The 19,928-nt window shown below is 35.1% G+C and overlaps 1 protein-coding gene across 5 annotated transcripts in view; it reads left to right on the top strand.

Moving 5' to 3' along the window:
* OSBPL1A (oxysterol binding protein like 1A) overlaps positions 1-19,928 on the top strand; it is a 227,569-nt gene that overhangs the window by 72,552 nt on the left and 135,089 nt on the right. For 3 of the 5 annotated variants that reach the window (XM_072829059.1, XM_072829063.1, XM_072829061.1), the window contains 6 exons: positions 5,912-5,973; positions 6,075-6,119; positions 7,742-7,815; positions 7,930-7,993; positions 17,337-17,435; positions 18,605-18,727. In XM_072829059.1, the coding sequence (XP_072685160.1) occupies positions 5,912-5,973; positions 6,075-6,119; positions 7,742-7,815; positions 7,930-7,993; positions 17,337-17,435; positions 18,605-18,727 (467 nt within the window). Of the gene's footprint in view, positions 1-5,911; positions 5,974-6,074; positions 6,120-7,741; positions 7,816-7,929; positions 7,994-17,336; positions 17,436-18,604; positions 18,728-19,095; positions 19,146-19,928 lie in introns of those variants that run through there. The other 2 variants (XM_072829062.1, XM_072829064.1) reach the window with 2 other exon arrangements.

Genomic DNA, 19,928 nt, shown 5'->3' with positions numbered 1-19,928 from the left:
CTTAAAAATTTTTTTTTTAATTTAAAATAATAAATACCAACTTAGAATAGGCAAAAGAAGATCATATATTATTAATACCAAAATACAGAGGTATCTGATGATATTACAAAGCAGGCATCAGAAGGCATGGAATCAGGAACCAGAAGCTGTTAGGAATCAAGAAGGCTGCCACTCTTTGTATGTGTATCTTTCTCTGACTTCTTGGTCTCTCATTTCTTTTAGCAGATCAGTTTTCCAGTGTACGCACTGGAAGATGGCTGCCCTGAACTGCAGTTAGTAAACCAGGATCTCCTAACCTCAGTTGTAAATTTCAGTGGGAGATAATCCTATGGCACCCACTGTCTTAGGCGCCTGCCTCTGCTACATTCAGCTGGAGCTCTGGGGGCAGGGCCTTATCATGCAGACATAGCTGCTAAGGCCTCAGACAATGTGTGAAAGAGTGAGGGCTGGCAAATGCCTCAGAAAGTGTCTACTCTTTTTGTGTTATGGCTTGTAAATAGAGTTGACATATTCAAATATCAACAGTTTTTCCATATTGTCTCCAGAAGCATAGCCTTCATGGCTCACCTTCTGAATAATATGTCATGTGGATATGTTTATCACCCCAAACTGTTGTATGTATGAATGATATGTACAAGTATTTGTTTTTCTACCACTAAGTTTTCCCAGTCTTTTTTTTCCCTTTCATTCAACATTGTATTTTCATCCTAATTTGTTGATCCTCTTCTTTGATTTCTTTGGGCACTTACAGACTTAAGTAGAGATTTGGTAAATATTTGATTGTTTTCTCCCAGCTTATCTATAATCACTTTCATTCATTAAGCAAATGCTGAGCCTCTACTGTGTGCTAAGAACTATTGTAGGTGTTGGAAATCCAAGGGTGAACAAAACCCGAGAGTCTCCACACTCTCAGCTTATGTCCTAGTGGGAGGAGATAGAAAAATGTAAACACATACGCAATGTCAGGCGATGAGGTGCAGAAAAATAAAACCGAATGAAGGGGCTAGAGAGTGATGGTGTGGGGAGGGGGCTGTTGGAAAAGGTGTGAGAGAAGGCTTCTTTGAGCACAGAGCTGAGTTAAGGAGTGAGGCCTGAGGCTTTCTGGCAGAAGAACATTGAAAACCAAGGGCAAGCAAGTATAAAAACTTTGGGGTGGGAGAGCAGTGGCATATTTGAAGAAGAAAGCTGTCAGGATGCCTAGAGCAAGGCAAGTGGGGAAGAGGAGTAAAGTCAGGAATGTTAGCTGGAGACCCAGCCTTGTTTGTGGGTGTGGTTGCAGGGTTTTAAGTGGGTAAGCGCTGTGTGGGGCAATGTTAGGATGTGAGACTATCGGATTGCTAATCACTTTATACCTTGAATCAAGCAGTCTTTCCTTTTCCATTGTTTTTTGACTTTCTCCTACATTTTAAGAATTTCTGTTCTTTTCCGTTTTCTTTCGTTGCTTCATCTGTCTCTTGCAAGTATCTCACTTTTTAATGATTGTTTTTGTAATGTGTTGATATCTGATAAGGTTTCTCTTTTTTGAGGATTGTCTTTGATATTCTTATCTGTTTATTCTCCCAGATGGCATTTAAATAATATTTTTAGGTTCTTAGTAAAAATACTGTTGGTATGTTATTGAAATCACATTCTGTATAAGTTCCTTTGCAGAATATTGACATTTTTATTTAGTGTTCTCACTAAAGGACAGATTTATATCATAGAAAAATTTAAATATTAGATCATTCCTGGTTTTTATTTTGTTGTGATTGATAATAGATGATGTGCAATTTTGAAATGACTGGCTGGTTATGGTGCTTATCTGGGTAAGGAGCTATTTCATTCAGTTCAAAAAGCATTTAATTCTTACTGTGTGTCAGGCACTTTAGGCATTGAATCTAGAAATGAAGGCTCAGTCCTGGGATTTCAGCTAAGTTGGCCGGAGTTCAGAATTTATTTTTGGTGTTAGGGCAGAATTTTGTGAAAGAAATCATTGTCATCCTCCTCTTCACCTAAAGGAATAATTTCTCAAAAGTGCCCTGTATATAGAATAAAAATAACAGTTGGCAGGTGTTTTTATAAGACCTCTTTCTATATGCTCGCTAGAAAACTTAAAGTGGCTATTAATTTCCCAGTTAACACTTTAAAAAGTTTTTCCCCACTAAAGTAATATATAACCAGTTCACATTTTTACCTATTAGCAGTCCTATAAATCTACCTCTAAAATCTGAAACCCATGAACTTATCTCCATATTTTCCACTCTCTTCATTTTATATACGACTCTCTAGTCCAAACCACTATTCTCTTTCACCTGGACTATTGATACTGCTTTGTTAACTATTCTCCCTGCTTTTCTCTTACAACATTTACAAGGCATTTTCCACACTGTAGCCACAGGGATCTTTAAAAAAAAAAAAAACAACTTTATTTATGGAAGTTACCAAAACTTAAAAAATAGAATAGTATAATTAATATCCTCATCACTCTCTTTCAGAAATTCTCGATACTAGCTACTCTCCAGTTATTGTTACTTTGTGTATAAATATTTCAGTATTAGGGCACCTGGCTGGCTCAGTCAGAGCATGTGACTCTCTTTTTTTTTTTTTAATTTTTATTTATTTATGATAGTCACACACAGAGAGAAAGAGGCAGAGACACAGGCAGAGGGAGGAGCAGGCTACATGCACCGGGAGCCCGACATGGGATTCGATCCCGGGTCTCCAGGATCACGCCCTGGGCCAAAGGCAGGTGCCAAACCAATGCGCCACCCAGGGATCCGAGCATGTGACTCTTGATCCTCAGGTTTTGAGTTCAAGCTCTATGCTGGGTGTAAAGATTACTTAAAATCTTAAAAAAGTATATTTTAGCATATTTATAAAAGGGCTTTTTTTTTTTAAAGATTTTATTTATTTATTCATAGAGATGCAAAGAGAGAGAGAGAGGCAGAGACACAGGCAGAGGGAGAAGCAGGCTCCATGCAGAGTCCCATCGAGTGGGACTCGATCCAGGGTCTCCAGATCACGCCCTGGGCTGCAGGCGGCGCTAAACTGCTGCGCCACCGGGGCTGCCCTATAAAAGGGCTTTTTAAAAATTATAACCACATGATGGTTGCACAGCTCTGAATATACAGAAAACCGTTGATTTGTATATTTTAAGTGGGTGAATTATATGGTATCTAAAAAAGACCTCAACAAAGCCGTTAAAAAAACAGCCACAATAACATTATCTTCTTACTAACAATTTTACAAAATCACCAAATAGTCAAAGTTCACATTTCCCCTATTATCTAAATATGTTTAAAACTGTCAAAGTGTTTAAAAAAAAAATCAGTCCAGTCATGTTACTCTTTTTCTTAAAACCCCGTTCAGTGGCTTTTTATCATATTTAATATAACCCAAATCCCTGTACTGACTCTGACTCAAAGATCTGACCTACAAAGCCCTGACCTGATATGGCTTCTTTCTACCTTTTTTCGGTCTCTCTTGCCCACTAAATTGTTTCTGCCTTAAATGCTGTTCCATCTGCTAGAATGCCCTTCCCCTATATTTTCTCAAGGCCAGATCCTTCCTTTCAATTTAAACACCTTTTCCTCAGAAAGGCCTACCTTGATCAGTTGCCCAGTCTCCAGTCTAAAGTGATATCCTAATCCTTCTCTATCTTATCACTCACTTAAGTATCAGCATAGCATGGTTTATTATCTACCTTGTAATGTTTTTTTAGAGATATATTTTATTTTTTATTTTTAAAGATTTTATTTATGAGAGAGAGAGAAAGAGAGGTGCAGAGACACAGGCAGAGGGAGAAGCAGGCCCCATGCAGGGAGCCTGATGTGGGACACGATCTTGGGAACCCAGGATCACACCCGTTGGGCTGAAGGCAGGCGCTAAAGTGCTGAGCCACCCAGGGATCCCAAATTTATTTATTTTAGAGAAAGAATTTCAAACAGACTCCCTGCTGAGCACAGACCTTGACATGGGGCTTGATCCTAGGACCCTCAGATTGTGACCTGAGCCGAAATCAAGAGCTGGATGCCTAACCAACTGAGCCACACAAGTGCCCCTCTGCTATGTACTTTTTATTAATGTACTGTCTTTTTTCCTTTTTTCTGTGCTTTCCCTCCCTCCTCCTTTTTTGTCATGTTCACTGCTGCATTTCCAGTGCCTAAAATATTAATTGCTAATAAACCCTCATTAGGAGAAATTCTTACAAAAACTGCCTAACATCATATATTAGTTGTTTGGTATTTATAAAAAGGTTCTTTGATCAGACATCAAAAAAGAATGAAATCTTGCCATTTGTAACATCATGGATGGAACTAGAGTGTATTATATTAAATGAAGTTATTCAGAGAAAGAAAAATATGATTTCATTCATATGTGGTATTTAAGAAAAAAACAAAAACAAAAACAGATGATCTTAGGGGAAGGGAAGGAAAAATAAGAGAAGAATAGGGAGGCAAACCGGAAGAGACTCTTAACTATAGAGAACAAACTGAGGGTTGCTGGAGGGGAGGGGGTGGGGTGGGTGGATGGGTGATGGGCTAGATGGATGATGGGCATTGAGGAGGGCACTTGTGATGAGCACTGTGTGTTACATGTAAGTGATGAATCACTGAATTCTACTCTTAAAACCAGTACTACACTATATGTTAACTAACTTGAATTTATTTATTTATTTAGGAATTTAAGTATTTATTCATGAGACAGATATTATATATAGAGAGAGAAGGGGGGGAGGGGTAGGCAAGCAGTGGGAGAAGCAGGCTCCATGCCGGGAGCCTGATATGGGACTCAATCCCAGGACTCCAGGATCACGCCCTGGGCAGAAGGCAGGTGCTAAACCACTGAGCCACCCAGTCGTCCCCTAACTTGAATTTAAATTAAAAAAAAAAAAGTTATTTGATAGAATATATTGCCTTACTGCATAAACAGAGCTCCAGTTAGATATGTTACTTTGAAAGTGCCATTTTCTATGGCCAGGTTAGGAGAGGACTTTTTTTTTTTTTTTTTGGCTAGCTTGCTTCATATAGTGGCCTGCCTACTTCAGAACTCAAAAAAGTAACTTTAACAAATTCTGTTTTTGTTGTTTAGCAAAACATAGAGCGCTTGCATGTATAACATTGCAGAAGTTACCATAATGCCTTGCTGGTTTTGTTCTCTATTATCACTTTTTTCTTTTGTTCTCAGTGTGGACCATCACGCTTTTAGCTTGTGAGCTTTCTCTGCTACCTATTCTCTGGTGAAGCAGCTTAGAAGTGGCTGTGGTAGGCTGAATAATGGCCCCCTAAAGATGTGATTAGTTAAGTATCTTGAGATAGGGAGAGAGTCCTGAACTATCCAGCTGGGCCCAGTGTAATCACAATTGTCCTTAAAGGGAGAAGGCAGGAGGATCAGAACCTTGGGAGAGAAAACTTAAGGATGGAAGCAGTGTTTCGAGTGATGTGCCTTGAAAAGGGGGGGGACTGCAAATCAAGTGATGTAGGGGACTCTAGAAACTGGATAGGGGCAAGAAAATGGAGTGTCCCCTAGAGCCACCAGAAGGAGTGAAATCCTGTATATACCTTCATTTTGGCCCCAGTGATTTTGGTTTCAGACTTCTGACTTCCCAAACTACATAAAAATTGTGTTGTTTGAAGCCACTATATGTGGTACTTTGCTACTACGATGATTTAAATAAAGTAAGAAGGCTTGAAGGATCACGGAACCTGTACAGTGTTCTGAGGTCCATCTTGTTTACTAGTTTAATAGCTACGAGAATGGGGGCCAGGAAGAGTTGAGATGGCAACTTAAGGTGCGTAATGTGGGGTGGGGTGGAGAAGAAAAAGATGTGGTTTTTGGAATAATGAAAGAATATTATATGCTGTAATGGTAGTATCTATTTTATATACAATTAAACTCTTGATTTTTTTTTTTCCCCTTGTGTTTTACACAGATCAGAAACCCCTTGACCTTGCTCAGGGTGCTGAAATGAAACACATTCTTATTGGTAATAAGGTATGTAGTAATGGACTACTTGCACATGATCATTTTTAGAAAAAGATTTTGGATTCTTGAAATATATGGATAGCATTTTTCATGAAAACATATTTTCATAGGTTGTCTACAAAGTGTTGAAACGATATGAAGGCCCTCTCTGGAAGGTAAGTGGGGATGATGTATTTATGTATAAAACTGGAAAGAGGGTCACCTGGGTGGCTCAGTCAGTTAAGTAGCTGTATTCAGCTCAGTTCATGATCCCAGGGTCCTGGGATCGAGCCCTGCATCAGGCTCCCTGCTCAGCAGGGAGTCGGCTTCTCCCACTCTCACTCCCACTCCCCCTCTCCCTGCTTCTGTGCAACTTGTGCATGAGCACTCTGTCTCTGTCAAATAAATAATTTTTTTTTTAAAAAAAGGAAAGAATTCTCAGGTGCTCCATTTTTGTTAAAAAAATTTAAATATTCTGACTTAATCATTCATGGATCTTACAACATAAATCATTTCCTCTAGCGCTGGACTTTATCAGGCTTCCATTTGCTGTAACAATTGCTGTCTTTTGTGTTGATAGCCTGACACTTTTAGGTGACCAAGCTTCTACAGAACAGAGTGGGAGAACATATTTTTTTCTTAATTGTAGAATCATAGTGTTTTTGTTATGACTGTTGAACGAAGGAGGACTTAATAGGAATTTAGTATTTGAATTGTCACAGAGCACACATTGAAAATCTTTCTGGTTCTAAAAATTTCTTTGCATTTTGGGAGTTCAATGTTTTCTAGAATTAACTATTTTAGAGCATGTATTTTCATTTGCATTTGCAAGCACTCCTCTATATTTATTTATGCACAAGTGTTTATGTTGTATGAAATCAGAACACTTTTTTTCAGCAGTTCATTCCATACTTTGTCTTTGAAGTCCCCAAATGAAAATTTTCCTGTAAATATCCCTGAGTAATATTGTCAGAACTATAAACTGTGTTCATTGTTGATCTTGTTAGTATGGCATTTCTTCTCTTCCTGTCTCCCTGTAGTGAGTGGTACGTTTTCATTACTGCACTTAGTACCTTAGTTTATGTTTGATTTTTTTTTCTTAACAATTTAATTTATTTGAGAGTGAGCAAGAGTGAGCATGGGGAGGAGGGAAGAGGGGAGAGGAACAAGCAGACTTCATGCTGAGCATGGAGCCTGGTGCGGGGCTTGATCCCAAAACCCTGAGATCATGACTTGAGCCAAAGGCAGGTGCTTAACCTACTGAGCCACCCAGGCGTCCCCATGTTTGATCATTTTTTATTTTATTTTATTTTATTTTATTTTATTTTATTTTATTTTATTTTATTTTATTTTATATTTTATTTTATTATTTTATTTTACTTATTTTATTTTTTTATTTTATTTTATTTTTTTATTTTATTTTTTTATTTTATTTTATTTTATTTTTTTATTTTATTTTATTTTATTTTTTTATTTTATTTTATTTTATTTTTTTATTTTATTTTATTTTATTTTATTTTATTTTATTTTATTTTATTTTATTTTATTTTATTTTATTTTTTTATTTTATTTATTTATTTTATTTTATTTTATTTTATTTTATTTTAGCTTATTTTATTTTATTTTAGCTTATTTTATTTTATTTTAGCTTATTTTATTTTTTTGATCATTTTTTAATGTTTAGTAGTACTGTCTAGATGAAAGACTACAATAGAACTCTGATAACTTAATTTTTATCAGTCAGATATTTGAATCTAGATGTGTCAGCTTGGAAAATCTTTGCCATTTTTCCCCTTAGAGTTCAAGGTTTTTTGGCTGGAGACTATTCTGGGTAGTGTTAGAACATGGAGTCCTTTCATGGTATCGGAAACAGTAAGTATTATGACCCTGATACTTACTAAATTTCATTATCTAAATTCTGAAAGATTAAAAGTTGCTGCTTATCTCTTTTCCTTTTGTCTTGATAATTTAATATTTATTTTGAAGGCCTGATGCAGTCCGTAACATTTATCGCCAGGGATGCAAACACCTAACTCAAGCAGTATGCACGGTAGGATGACACATGGATCTTTTGCTCAAATCATGAAATCAATTTTTGCAAGTGATTGCCCCAAATTATTTTTATAAGCTGCCTTGTAAAATCTTGGGGATAGAAGGCACTTATATATATATATATATTTTTTTTTTGAGAACAAGTAAAATTATGGAATCTGTTTTAAAAATATCAGTTTTTGTTTATCTCTGCATATTGTGGGATGAGACATGAGTTATCTGAAAACAAAAGAGCCTTTAACATTTTGTGTGTGTGTATATTCTCACATATATATGTATGTGTATATCTACATATTATGTTATACATGTATACGTATATATATATATATATATATATATATATATATATATACATGGCTAAATTGGGATAATGAAAGTTTTTCTAGTGTTAAAATTTAAAGTCTGTGTCAAAATTGGGATTCCTAGGTTCTCATTGTTCACTGTTCATACTTTCACCAACCAGGAGAAAAAGTGAGTCTCTCCTCTTTAGAGATTAGTCTAAGTCTGGAACCTAGACATGCTTTCTTATTTCCTACTTCAGATCCTTTAGGGTTGTCAACTTATTTTGGCAGTCCATCTGCTCTTGAGAGCACAGCACCTGCCTTTCTCAGGGTGAACACCCCCAGAAGATCAGAAATTCCCCTTGGGGAGTCCCAGACTTGTCACATTCTGCAGCAGTATAGCCTAATTACACAGCCAGCCCTTCAGTGTCCTACTCCTTCCTCCTTTCACATTAGACCAAAGAGCCAGGGTCATTTCTCTGATTTTATCTGTGTAATTTTTTTTTTTTTTTTCTCTTTCGGTGAAATCCTGGCCATTCTCTTCTGTTCCTTCTATAAACTCTTTTACTTAATACCCAACTTTTTCCTCATTTGGGCCCTTTATCTCATTCTTGTTTTCTTTAAATCAAAATACCAATGAGTTGCTCCATTTACCCTTTTAAAATTTCTGGCTCTTTAACTTCTGTGAAATTGGTTAGCTCCTGCTATATTATTATCAATGCAAGCTAATGAGCATTCACTGTGTGGCTGCTATAAAGCACTCTGTTTGCTCTGTAGTTCCTTAAGATAAAATCTTAGATTATTGATCTGAGATCTTTTTTTCTAATAGAAGTGTTTATAGCTGTTAGTTTCTTAATTTTTTCATTTTGCAGTTCAGTGGCATTAAGTACATGTGTATTATTTTGCAGCGATCAGCACCATCCATCTCCAGAACTCTTTTCTTCTTCCCAAACTAAAACTCTTTACCCATCAGTCACTAACTCCTCTCCTATTTATAGGCCCTGGCAGCCACCATTCTACTTGTTGTCTCTGAGTTTGACCTTGCTGGATACCTCGCATAAGTGGAATCATGCAGTATTTGTCCTTTTGTGACTGGCTTATTTCACTTAGCCTCAGGGTTCATCCATGTTACAGCTTGTGTCAGAATTTCTTTCCTTTTTGAAAAAATTTAGTTGTGGTAAAAAAGCCCCTAACATAAAATGTACTATGTTAATGGGTTTTAAGTGTTATAGTTCAGTAGATTGAACTCTATTTACTTTGTTGTGCAACAGATCTCTGGAATTTCTTCATCTTTCAAAACTGAAATTATACCCATTGAGCAACTAACTGCCTATTTCCCCTACCTTTCATGCCTGGCGGCTATTGTTCTACTTTTTGTTTCTAGGAGTTTGACTACTTTAGATGCCTCTTATAAGTGGAATCATACAGTATTTGTCTTTTTATGACTGCCTTACTAAACTTAGTCTGATATCCTCAAGATTGATCCATGCTATAGAATGACAGGGTTTATTTAAGGCTGAGTAATATTCCACTGTATGTTACAGACCACATTTCTTGATGCATTCATTTGCCAGTGGGTATTTGAATTGCTTCCACCTCTTGGCAATTGTGAAAAATGCTGCAGTGAACATGTGCAAATATCTCTTCAATTCTTTTGATTGCAGACCTAGAAGTGGAATTGCTGAATGATATGGTAGTTCTATTTTTAACTTTTTGAGGAATTTCATGCTGTTTTCCATAGCAGCTGCCCCATCTTATGTTCATACCAACAATGTACAAGGGTTCCAGTTTCACTTTCTCCACATCCTCATCAGCACTTCTTTTCTTTTCTTTTGTTTTTTAATATTGACCATCCTAATGAGTGTGAAGTGGTATGTAATTGTGGTTTGATTTGCGTTTCTCTTTTGACTGGTGATGTTGAGCATCTTTTCGTGTGCTGCTTGGATATCCTATATTATCTTTGGAGAAATACCATTTTAAGCCCTTTGCCCATTTTTTAATTGGGCTGTTTGGATTTTTGTTGATGTTGAGTTATAGGAGTTCTTTGTATGTTTTGGATATTAACCCTTTATCCGTATATGATTTGCAAATATTTTCTCCCATTCTGTGGATTGCCTTTATACTCTGTTAGTAGTGCTCTTTGATACATAGGAGTTTTTAATTTTTTTTTTAATTTTTATTTATTTATGATAGAGAGAGAGAGAGAGAGAGAGGCAGAGACACAGGCAGAGGGAGAAGCAGGCTCCATGCACCGGGAGCCCGACGTGGGATTCGATCCCGAGTCTCCAGGATCGCGCCCTGGGCCAAAGGCAGGCGCCAAACCGCTGCGCCACCAGGGATCCCGGAGTTTTTAATTTTGATGTAGTTGAGTTTATCTATTTTTTCTTCTATCACTTGTGTCATGTCCAAGAAGTCATTGCTAAGTCCATTGCTAAGAAGCTTTATCCCTATGTTTCCTTATGAATTTTATAGTTTAAGCTCTGATGTTGAGTGATAGGTTTCTCTTGAGGCCTTTCTCTTTGGTTTGCAGATAGCTGCCTTGTTGCAATTCTCCCATGGCTTTTTCTTTGTGTGCAGGCATCGGTTTCTTTTCCTCTATTAAGGATGCCAGTCTTACTGAATTAGGGCCCCACTCTTTTGAGCTCATTTAATCTTAATTTCCTCTTTGGAGGCACCATTTACAAATACAGTCTCATTGAGGGTTGGGGGTTCAACATATGAATTTGGAGAGGACACAGTTCAGTCCATAGCAGTCACTGTAGTCACTCTAACTCTTGTATGGATACTGTTTACACTGTGTATCTTTTTCCCTCCTTTTACTTTCACCCTGTTTATGTGCTTAGCTCTAAAGTAAGTTTCTTATAGAGAGCATACAGTTGTATTTGGTATTTTTATCCAGTTTGGCAACCTCTACCTTGTGATAGGAATGTTTGTTGAGGGGCACCTGGCTGTCTCAGTCAGTGGAGAATGTGACTTTTGATCTAGGAGTTGTGAGTTTGAGCCCCATGTTGAGTATAGGGATTACTTAAAAATAAAATCTTAAAAAAAAGAGGAATGTTTAATTATACTTAATGTTATTGATGTGGTTGGATTTCTGTCATTTTGCTGTTTGCTTCTATACTCATTTTGTTATTCTTTATTCTTCCTCTTCTACATAAATATGTATTTCTCCTGTACCATTTCCTTTTGTTTGTATTTTACAATATCTTAAAGTTATTTCTTAGTGGTTGCACTAGATATTCCAGTATGCATCTTAATCTGTCAGAAACTATTACTTCATATTTAATATGCTTTAATATATGTTCCACTTTCTACCCTTACCTTTGTGTTATTGTTATATATATCATGACTACATGTTTAAAACTCAACAATACAGTGTTATATCTATTGCTTTATACAAATTTGTGTGTTTGTTTTAAAATACTTTTATTGAACTATTCACATCATATATGGTTCACCCACTTAAAATGATCCAATGATTTTTTTGTATGGACAGAGGCTTGTGCATTCATAACCATAATCCATTTTAGAACGTTTCTGTAATTCCACAAAGAAACTTCATACCCGTTGGCAATCATACCTCATTGCTTCCTCCCACCCCCTAGGCAATCATTAATATCTGTCTCTCTAAATTTGCCTATTCTGGACATTTCATATAATATATGGTCTTTTGTTTCTGGATTCTTTTGCTTAGCATGTTTGCAAGGTTCATCCATATTATAGCATGTATCATTACTTCAGTGCTTTTATGGCTAAATAATATTCCACTGTGTGGATAGACAGTACTTATCGATTCATCAGTTAATGAATATTTGGGTTGATTTTACTTTTTGGCTGTTATGAATGATACACTGAGCATTAGTGTATAGGTTTTTATGTGGATACAAGTTAATCTGTGCTCTTAAAAAGAGAACAGAAGAGAAAAAAATAAATTTATAGAGAGAGTCTTTTATCATAACTCATGTTTTTACCATTTCTAGCTTGGTTTATTTTTTTTGCTGGATGTATGGGGTCATTTCCTTGCTCCAGCTTAGCTCCATTCCTTCCTTTATCCTTTGTCCTATTATTGTCATATGTACGGTACCGCACTATGATGTTACAAGCTCAGCCATACAATTTTACAGTTGTATAAATTCCTTTAAATTATTCCAGAGAAGATACATATTTTAGAATTACCTATGCAATTAACTTCTCCAGTTTTTTTTTTTTTTTTCTTGTTTGGTGTTACTTTCTTTTAGCTTGAAGAACTTTTTTAAAATTCTTTTTTGTTAGGCACACCTAATAAATTGTCTCAGTGCTTTTTTATTTGGTAGTATATTTTGCCTTCATTTTAGGACAATATTTTTACAAGACAGAGAAATTTTCTTTCAGCACTTTGAATATGTCATCCTGTTACCTCTGTCCTCCATTGTTTTCCATGAAAGTCAGCTGTGAATTGTACTGGGCTTCCCCTGTATTTGATGTGTCCTTTTTCTCATAACTTAAAATATTTTCTGGTTTTGGGTGTCAACAGTTTGACTAAGATGTGTCTAGGTACAGATCGCTCTGGATTTATCCTACGGGAATTTATTGGACTTCTTGAATGTGTAATGTTTCCATTGAACTTGGGAAATTTTCAACCATTATTTCTTTAACTTGGGAAATTTTCAACCATTATTTCTTTAAATATTTTTTTCAGCCTTTTTTCTCTCCTTCTGTGACTTTGTCTGTTGGTATATGTCATAATGCCCCACAGTGATTTGTTTTTCTCCCTTCCATCTCACATCATCTCTTGAGTGAATTTTTCATTTCAATTCTTGTAATTTTCAATTCCAAAATTTCCACTTGGTTCTTTTTCATAAATTGCATATTTTTATTGATATTTTCTATTTGATAAGTTATTGTCATTATACTTTAATTATTAAATATGATTTGCCTTAGTTTTTGAACATTTTTCTGCGGGTTTTTTTTAAATGTCTGGCTCAGGGCAGCCCTGATGGCTCAGTGGTTTACCGCTGCCTTCAGCCCAGGGCCTGATCCTGGAGACCCAGGGTCGAGTCCCACATTGGGCTTCCTGCATGGAGCCTGCTTCTCCCTCTGCCTGTGTCTCTGTGCCGCCCCCCCCCCCCCACCCATGTATCTCTCATGAATAAATAAATAAAATCTTTAAAAAAAATGTCTGGCTCACTTGCCAGTTTGTTGCTTGGCTCATTATATTTAGACCTCATTTTCTGTGATGTTGGCTTTTCCTGATTGCTTGCTACCAAGATTGCTGTTTTTTGACAAAGCCCTAGGCTTGGAATTTTCAAGACCCTATTCTAAATAAAGTCAGCTTCAGTATTTAAAGCTTGCCTCATCATGTTACAGTTAGCCACAGAGCTAGGAGGAGAGGGTAATGGAGCATACTCAGGCTAAAACTCCATCCATATCTACTATTCTTACTGAGAGATTTAGTAGATTTTTCTTGAATAAATGCTTTTCAGTATGTTGTCTTTCATCAATTTTCAGTGTTGGGGGATGGTTGTCTTATTTGGTATTGCATTAAATATATAGATTTACTTGGGAAAGATTGTAACTTTAGCAATATTAAGACCTCTAAGGTATGAACATTTTTCTCTCTCCTTTATTGAAATCTTCTTTAATTTCCTTCTGTAGTATCTTATATTTTATGCTAAATTTATTCTTGCATGTTTATTTTTTGAAGCTGTTATTACAGACTTCAAATTTTCATTTTCTATTTTTTGCTGCTATTATAATTTTGTTTTGAGTATTGCAACCTTGCTAAATTCCCTTACTAGTTTTAGTAGCTTTTTTTGCAGATTCCTCAGGGTCTCTTACATGCACAATCATGTTAACTGCAAATAAAGATTGTTATATTTATTTACAATTCATATGCCTTTTCTTTCTTATCCTTTATTGTACTGGATTAGACCTTTGGTACAATTTTGAATAGAATTGGTGAGAGCCAACTTTCTTTTGTTTTGTATTAGGTACAAAGCATTGAGCCTTTCATTACTGAGTTATTAGCTATAAATTTTTTATAGATGCCCTTAATCTGCTTTAGGAAGTTACTTTTATTTCCTAATTTACTGAGAGCCCTTGTCATGAGAATCTGTTGGATTTTATTAAATGCTTTTTGCATATTATCATAGAGTTTTACTCATTCTATTAATATGGTTAATTACACTGATAGATTTTAAGGTGTTAATAAACCAGTCATACTGCTGGGATAAATTTCAGTTAGTCATGATATATTATAATTTTAATAAATTGTTTTCTAATATTTTGTTAAGAATTTTTGCTTCTTTGTTCCTGATGGATATTGGTTTATATTTCTCTTGTGATATTTTTGTGTGGTTTTGGAATCCTGGAAACACTGGTCTCATATAATGAATTAGAAATATTTCTTCTCAGTTTTTGCAAAAGTTTTTGTAGGATTAGGTTTATTTCTTTCCTAAATGCTGATCTAATTCATGGGCCAGAAGGTTGGTTGTTTTGTTTTGTTTTTATGGGAGGGATTGTAATTACAAATTTCTTCAGTTGTTAAAAAGCTTTTTCAAATTTTCCCTCTCGGGTTGATGTTTGTAATTTTTGCCTTTCAAAAAATTTGTCCATTTTCTTAGGTTATCAAACTTTTTGTTACTAATACTCCCTTATGTTTTTAATGTTCGTATGCTAGGTAGTATTGTGCCCTTTTTCATTTTTTTTACATTAGTAATTTGTGTCTTGTCTTTTTCTTCTCTAATATGGCTAGCAGTTTATCAATTTTATTGATCTTTTCAAAGAACTAGTTCTGGATTTTGTGAATTTTTTATTTTTCTATCGATTTTTATTCTTTAAAAAAATTTCTCTATGCTTTGGGTTTAATTTGCTTTTATTAGTTTCTCAAGGCCAAAGCTTAGATTATTAAGGCCTATATTCTTTACTAATAAAGCCATTTATAGTTATACTTTTGCCTTTGAAACTGTTGTAGTTTCATGCAGCTAATTTTGGTATATTTTCATAGTGATCTAGTTCAAAATATTTGCTAATTTCTGTTAGAAATGTCTTTGAACCAACGAATATTTATAGGTGTGTTTAATTTCCAAGTAACTGGGGTTTTTATGATTGATCTGTTTCTGATTTATAATTTCATTTTGGTCATTGAATGTATCCTATGTAATTTCTGTCCTATCAAATGCATTGAGACTTGCTTGATGACTCAGTATATGGGTTATCCCAGGAAAGGCACTTGAAAATAATGTGTATTTTGCTGTTATTGGATGTAAAGTCCTGTAAATACTCAGTTATGGTGGTTGATAGTGTTGTTGAGATCTGTGTTTTTGCTGATTTTTGGCTAATTGTATCAACTGTTGAGAGAGACATCAAGATATCCAGATATGCTTGTGGAATTGTCCATTTCTCAGTTATTGATCACATACACACCAATGTTGTCTTCCTGGTGAATTTACTCTTTTATTATTATATATATTATATGGTAGCCCTCTTTATCTCCTGTAATATATTTTGAAATCTATTTTGAAATCTATTTTGCCCAACATTAATATAACCACTCAGGCCTTCTTAGGCTTATTGTTTGCATAGTTATCTTTTTCTATTCATTTCCTTTTAACTTATATATCTTTATTTTCTATCTGGTGTAGATAGTATATATGGGTTTCTATTAACCATTCTGAAAATCTTGCCTTTTAATTAGACTTCTTTTGAGAATATGTTCCACTTTCTGCTTCATATATCAGGTGATTTTGTATTGTATCCTTAATGTTATGAATGTTAAGTTCTGGGAATTCCGGTGTCTGTTATTTTTCTCTGTTAAATATTATTTCCATTGTTTGAGCAGGTCATTTTCTTAGCTGGATTTAGGTTGTAAACTCTATTTCTTGGGCGGCAGCTCTGGTCTGCATTTAGATAGGTTGTACTTAAGTGACTGCTTTGAGTCTTTTCTCAGCTGTGAACAGAGTTTGGGGATCCCGTTTTTCCCTTGGAAGATTACCTGACTCTCCTTAGTATTTATGGCTCTCTGGCTTTCCTTTATTTATTCTCAAAGACAGAAAGACTGTGGGTTTTTCCACCTGGGCCCATGCTGCTTTTGTGCCACCCTGTGAACTGCATGTCTCAGTTGAAAAACTTGGGGATTTAGTTATTTCCTTTTCTCCAAGAGCATGTGCATTCCTTGTCAGAGTCTGTCAACTTTTGTTCACTCTCCAGTTCTCCAGCAGTTGCCCTTTTATTTTTTTAAAGACTTTATCCATTTTGAGAAAGAGCGAGTGAGAGCATGAGCAGGGATGGGAGGGACAGAGAGAGAGAAAGAATCCCAAGCAGACAACACACCCAGCACAGAGCCCAATGCTGGGCTCAACCTCATGACCCCTAGATCAGGACCAGAGCCAAAATCAAGAGTCGGATACCCAACCAATGGAGCCACCCAGGCAGTTGCTTTTTATAGTTGTTTTCTGCAAGGAGAGTGGTACTCTTGTAGGGTCGTGAAGTAGAAGAAGTCTATCGTTTTCCATTTTTAAATCTCCTCACTTTTTAAACTTATATTTCAATGAGACATATTTTTTCTTTCCTCCCCCCTCCACCTTTTTTAAAATTAATCTCAAATGTGCTTGTTCTTTTACACTCAGTTCAAATATTTTGTACACTCAGCTCAAAGAAAAGGTTCAGGAGAATGGTATGAATAGGAAATAGGAGCTGTGGTATTTAAAGGGTTTTATAGCCTAAGTGCATGCTAAGATTTTAAATATAAAGGATAAAACTAAAACTACATATGTAATGGACTATTAGTATTTACCTTGAGTAACTAAGAATGTGAAAGCCAGATCTTTTCAAAGATAAGCTCAAATGCTTGTGATATTCCCAGTGCATCATTTTTTCCCCCAATTTTTACCAGTTTGTATTTTAAATGTTCAATTGGATATAATTAAGTTGTTAATACTATTATGTATTGTATGTACTGTTTTTTTATATATGTGTGTATATGTGTGTGTATATATGTATATACATACACATACATACATACATGTTGGGTTCTATTTTATGTGCATGAATGATATGTTTTACTGACTTCTTATATCCAAGGTAAAATCCACTGATAGCTGCCTCTTCTTTATTAAATGCTTTGATGACACTATTCATGGCTTCAGGGTTCCTAAGAATAGCCTTCAGCAGTCAAGAGAGGTAATTTTATGGATTCACTTATCTTTCATAAAACTTAATATTTAAAAACAAAGAATATAAGATCAATTCAATATTAATGTCTAAAATCTTTTTGACTATCTTTTTAATGGCTATTATATGAAGATTGAAATTTTGCTTATGAAAATTTCTTTATCAACATGTATCTACAGGTATTATCTGTTCATAATTATTTTTATTACTTTGATTTTGTGACTGTAAGGGGCCCATACTGGTTTTGGGGGAAAAAAAATCCTAAATGATTTTGTAATCTGCCTCTTAATTTATAGGTGCAGAAGCTGAAGCCAATAAGAATGAAATGCTCTCTCAAGGTCACACAGTTTACAAGTGACAAAATCTGGCTTCAGCTTAGGGGTTCTGATTTATTACAGTATAGCCTCTGTCTTCCTTTGTGGTAAATTGAATAGCAGCATCAAGCAGAAAAATTGAGATTTATGGGACAGAAATTCATAGTGCAGGTATTTAATGGAGACTCCATATTCCTTAGATTAAAGGAGTATCTGTAGACCTGTCTTGTTTTTGTAAATCACGTAAGGGGTTAAAACAATCTGTTTTCCAAAGTGGTTAACTTTGGCCTTGCAAAGAATCCTAAACAAACTAAATCCTGACTGTTTGACCATATAATAAAGTGGTAAAATTTGACCTTGAGAAATGCTATAAGAAATGAGGAGGAAGTAACACATATTTTTAGGGCAAATATTTTTTTGGTGAAATCACTGATATTTTAAAAACCATAAAAGCTAAAGCATCATGGCAGTTGTTGGCTTTCTTATGACTCGATTGCAAGTCAGTAGAATTATATTTCTGAATATATTGGTATACAAGAGCATATCCAACAGTGTTGAGAACCTATAATTTTAAGTGAAAAAATTTCCACTCATTACTCAGTTTTTATAGTGTATGTATTAATATTATTAAATATGTAAACTTAAAGATATATTTTTAAAGTATTAGGAAAATTTTTTTTTATCCAGAACTGTGGACAAGAGACATGCATCATTATTTTGTTGTTGGTTGGTCTGGGTTTCCTTTGGTTTTTAGAGCCTATAATATTTTCTACGTGTAAATATATGCTTTCCAAATCATTGTCCTATTATCTCTTTTGAGTAAAAATGCATTTCACTTTTATTTAAATTCTTGTATTATTTCAGGACTGGCTGGAAGCAATAGAAGATCATTCTGCTTATAGCACTCACTACTGTTCCCAGGACCAGCTGACTGATGATGAAGAGGAAGATACAGTTTCATCTGTAGACTTGAAAGAATCCTTAGAGGTATATAGAAAAACTGAATCTAACTTTTATAGCTAACTCTGTCACCAAGATTTTTTTTTTTCAAATGTGAGGTTTTGAAATTAAGAAATCTGACAACAATGGAAATAGTATTGCTCTTTGTCCAGTAATGTTTTATGCTATTTATAATGTCTATTATGATGATACTGTCAAATGTCTCTATAGATGATGCTCTTAAGATATATGTATCTTTTTTTGGTTAAAATTTTTCCATTGCTATAATCAGATTGTCATTCTGTTTGAAAACTGCTGCCAGCAGGGGGAGCATGCAGAGCTGGAGTTGGTACCCTTTATGACTTCACTGCATATTTCAGTTTAAATAGTGCAACCATAGTGATACCTTTCCTGGCTGGTAGTTTCATTTAAAATCACTTGTAATCTGTAACTTCATTGATTAGAGGTAAGATAAAGCATAAGTAATCAAAAGATAGGCCTTTATATGAAGTGACATCAATATCTTAGTCATAGAGAAATACCAGCATATGTTATTGAGATGAAATAGGTATTTTTTTTTTTTCTGGCCATCAGTTTTCTGGCTGTGCCATTTAAATGGGAATTGGATGGAGGTGGAGGGGAGTGCCTGGGTGGCTCAGTCATTTAAGGTCTGCCTTTGGCTCAGGTCATGATCCCAGAGTATGCTTCTCCCTCTGCCTACTTGTGTGTGCATACTCTCTCTCTCCCTGCCTCCTCTGTCAAAGAAATAAAATCTTAAAAAAAAAAAAAAAAGTGGGAATTGAGTTTAGAAGAGTTAGAACTACAAAAGGATGATGGAGTTTCAATCCAAATCATTATGTCAGAACATACCAAGTTGCCTACTAAATTTAATCTTTTTTTTAATTGAATAAACTGCTTGCAGGATTTGAATGTTTCTAAATCAACAAGTTTAAGTTTGCTAATACTTAAGGAGTTTTATTGACTTAAGGACCTATAAACTTAAATAAGAAAGATTTTGGCTTTTTTGATCCCTAATCTTATTTTATGATAGAACTTTAAAAAATTTGAGCTCTTCCATGTTTTGTTGAAGACATTCCCCAGAATTTATTGACACTCACTTTGCCAATAATACTTCTAATTTTTAAAGCCTAATGTGTAGCGTGACACCATAAACAATTTTCAGATCCGTGAACTTTGCAAAAGTAACACCTACTAGAGCATCTAAATAACATTAAAACTGTTTGGGTAA

The sequence above is a fragment of the Canis lupus genome, chromosome 6 (assembly GCF_048164855.1).
Source record: "Canis lupus baileyi chromosome 6, mCanLup2.hap1, whole genome shotgun sequence".
Lineage (NCBI taxonomy): Eukaryota > Metazoa > Chordata > Mammalia > Carnivora > Canidae > Canis > Canis lupus.
The sequence above is the reverse complement of the archived record's forward strand: the minus strand, read 5'-3'. Positions and strand labels throughout refer to the sequence as shown.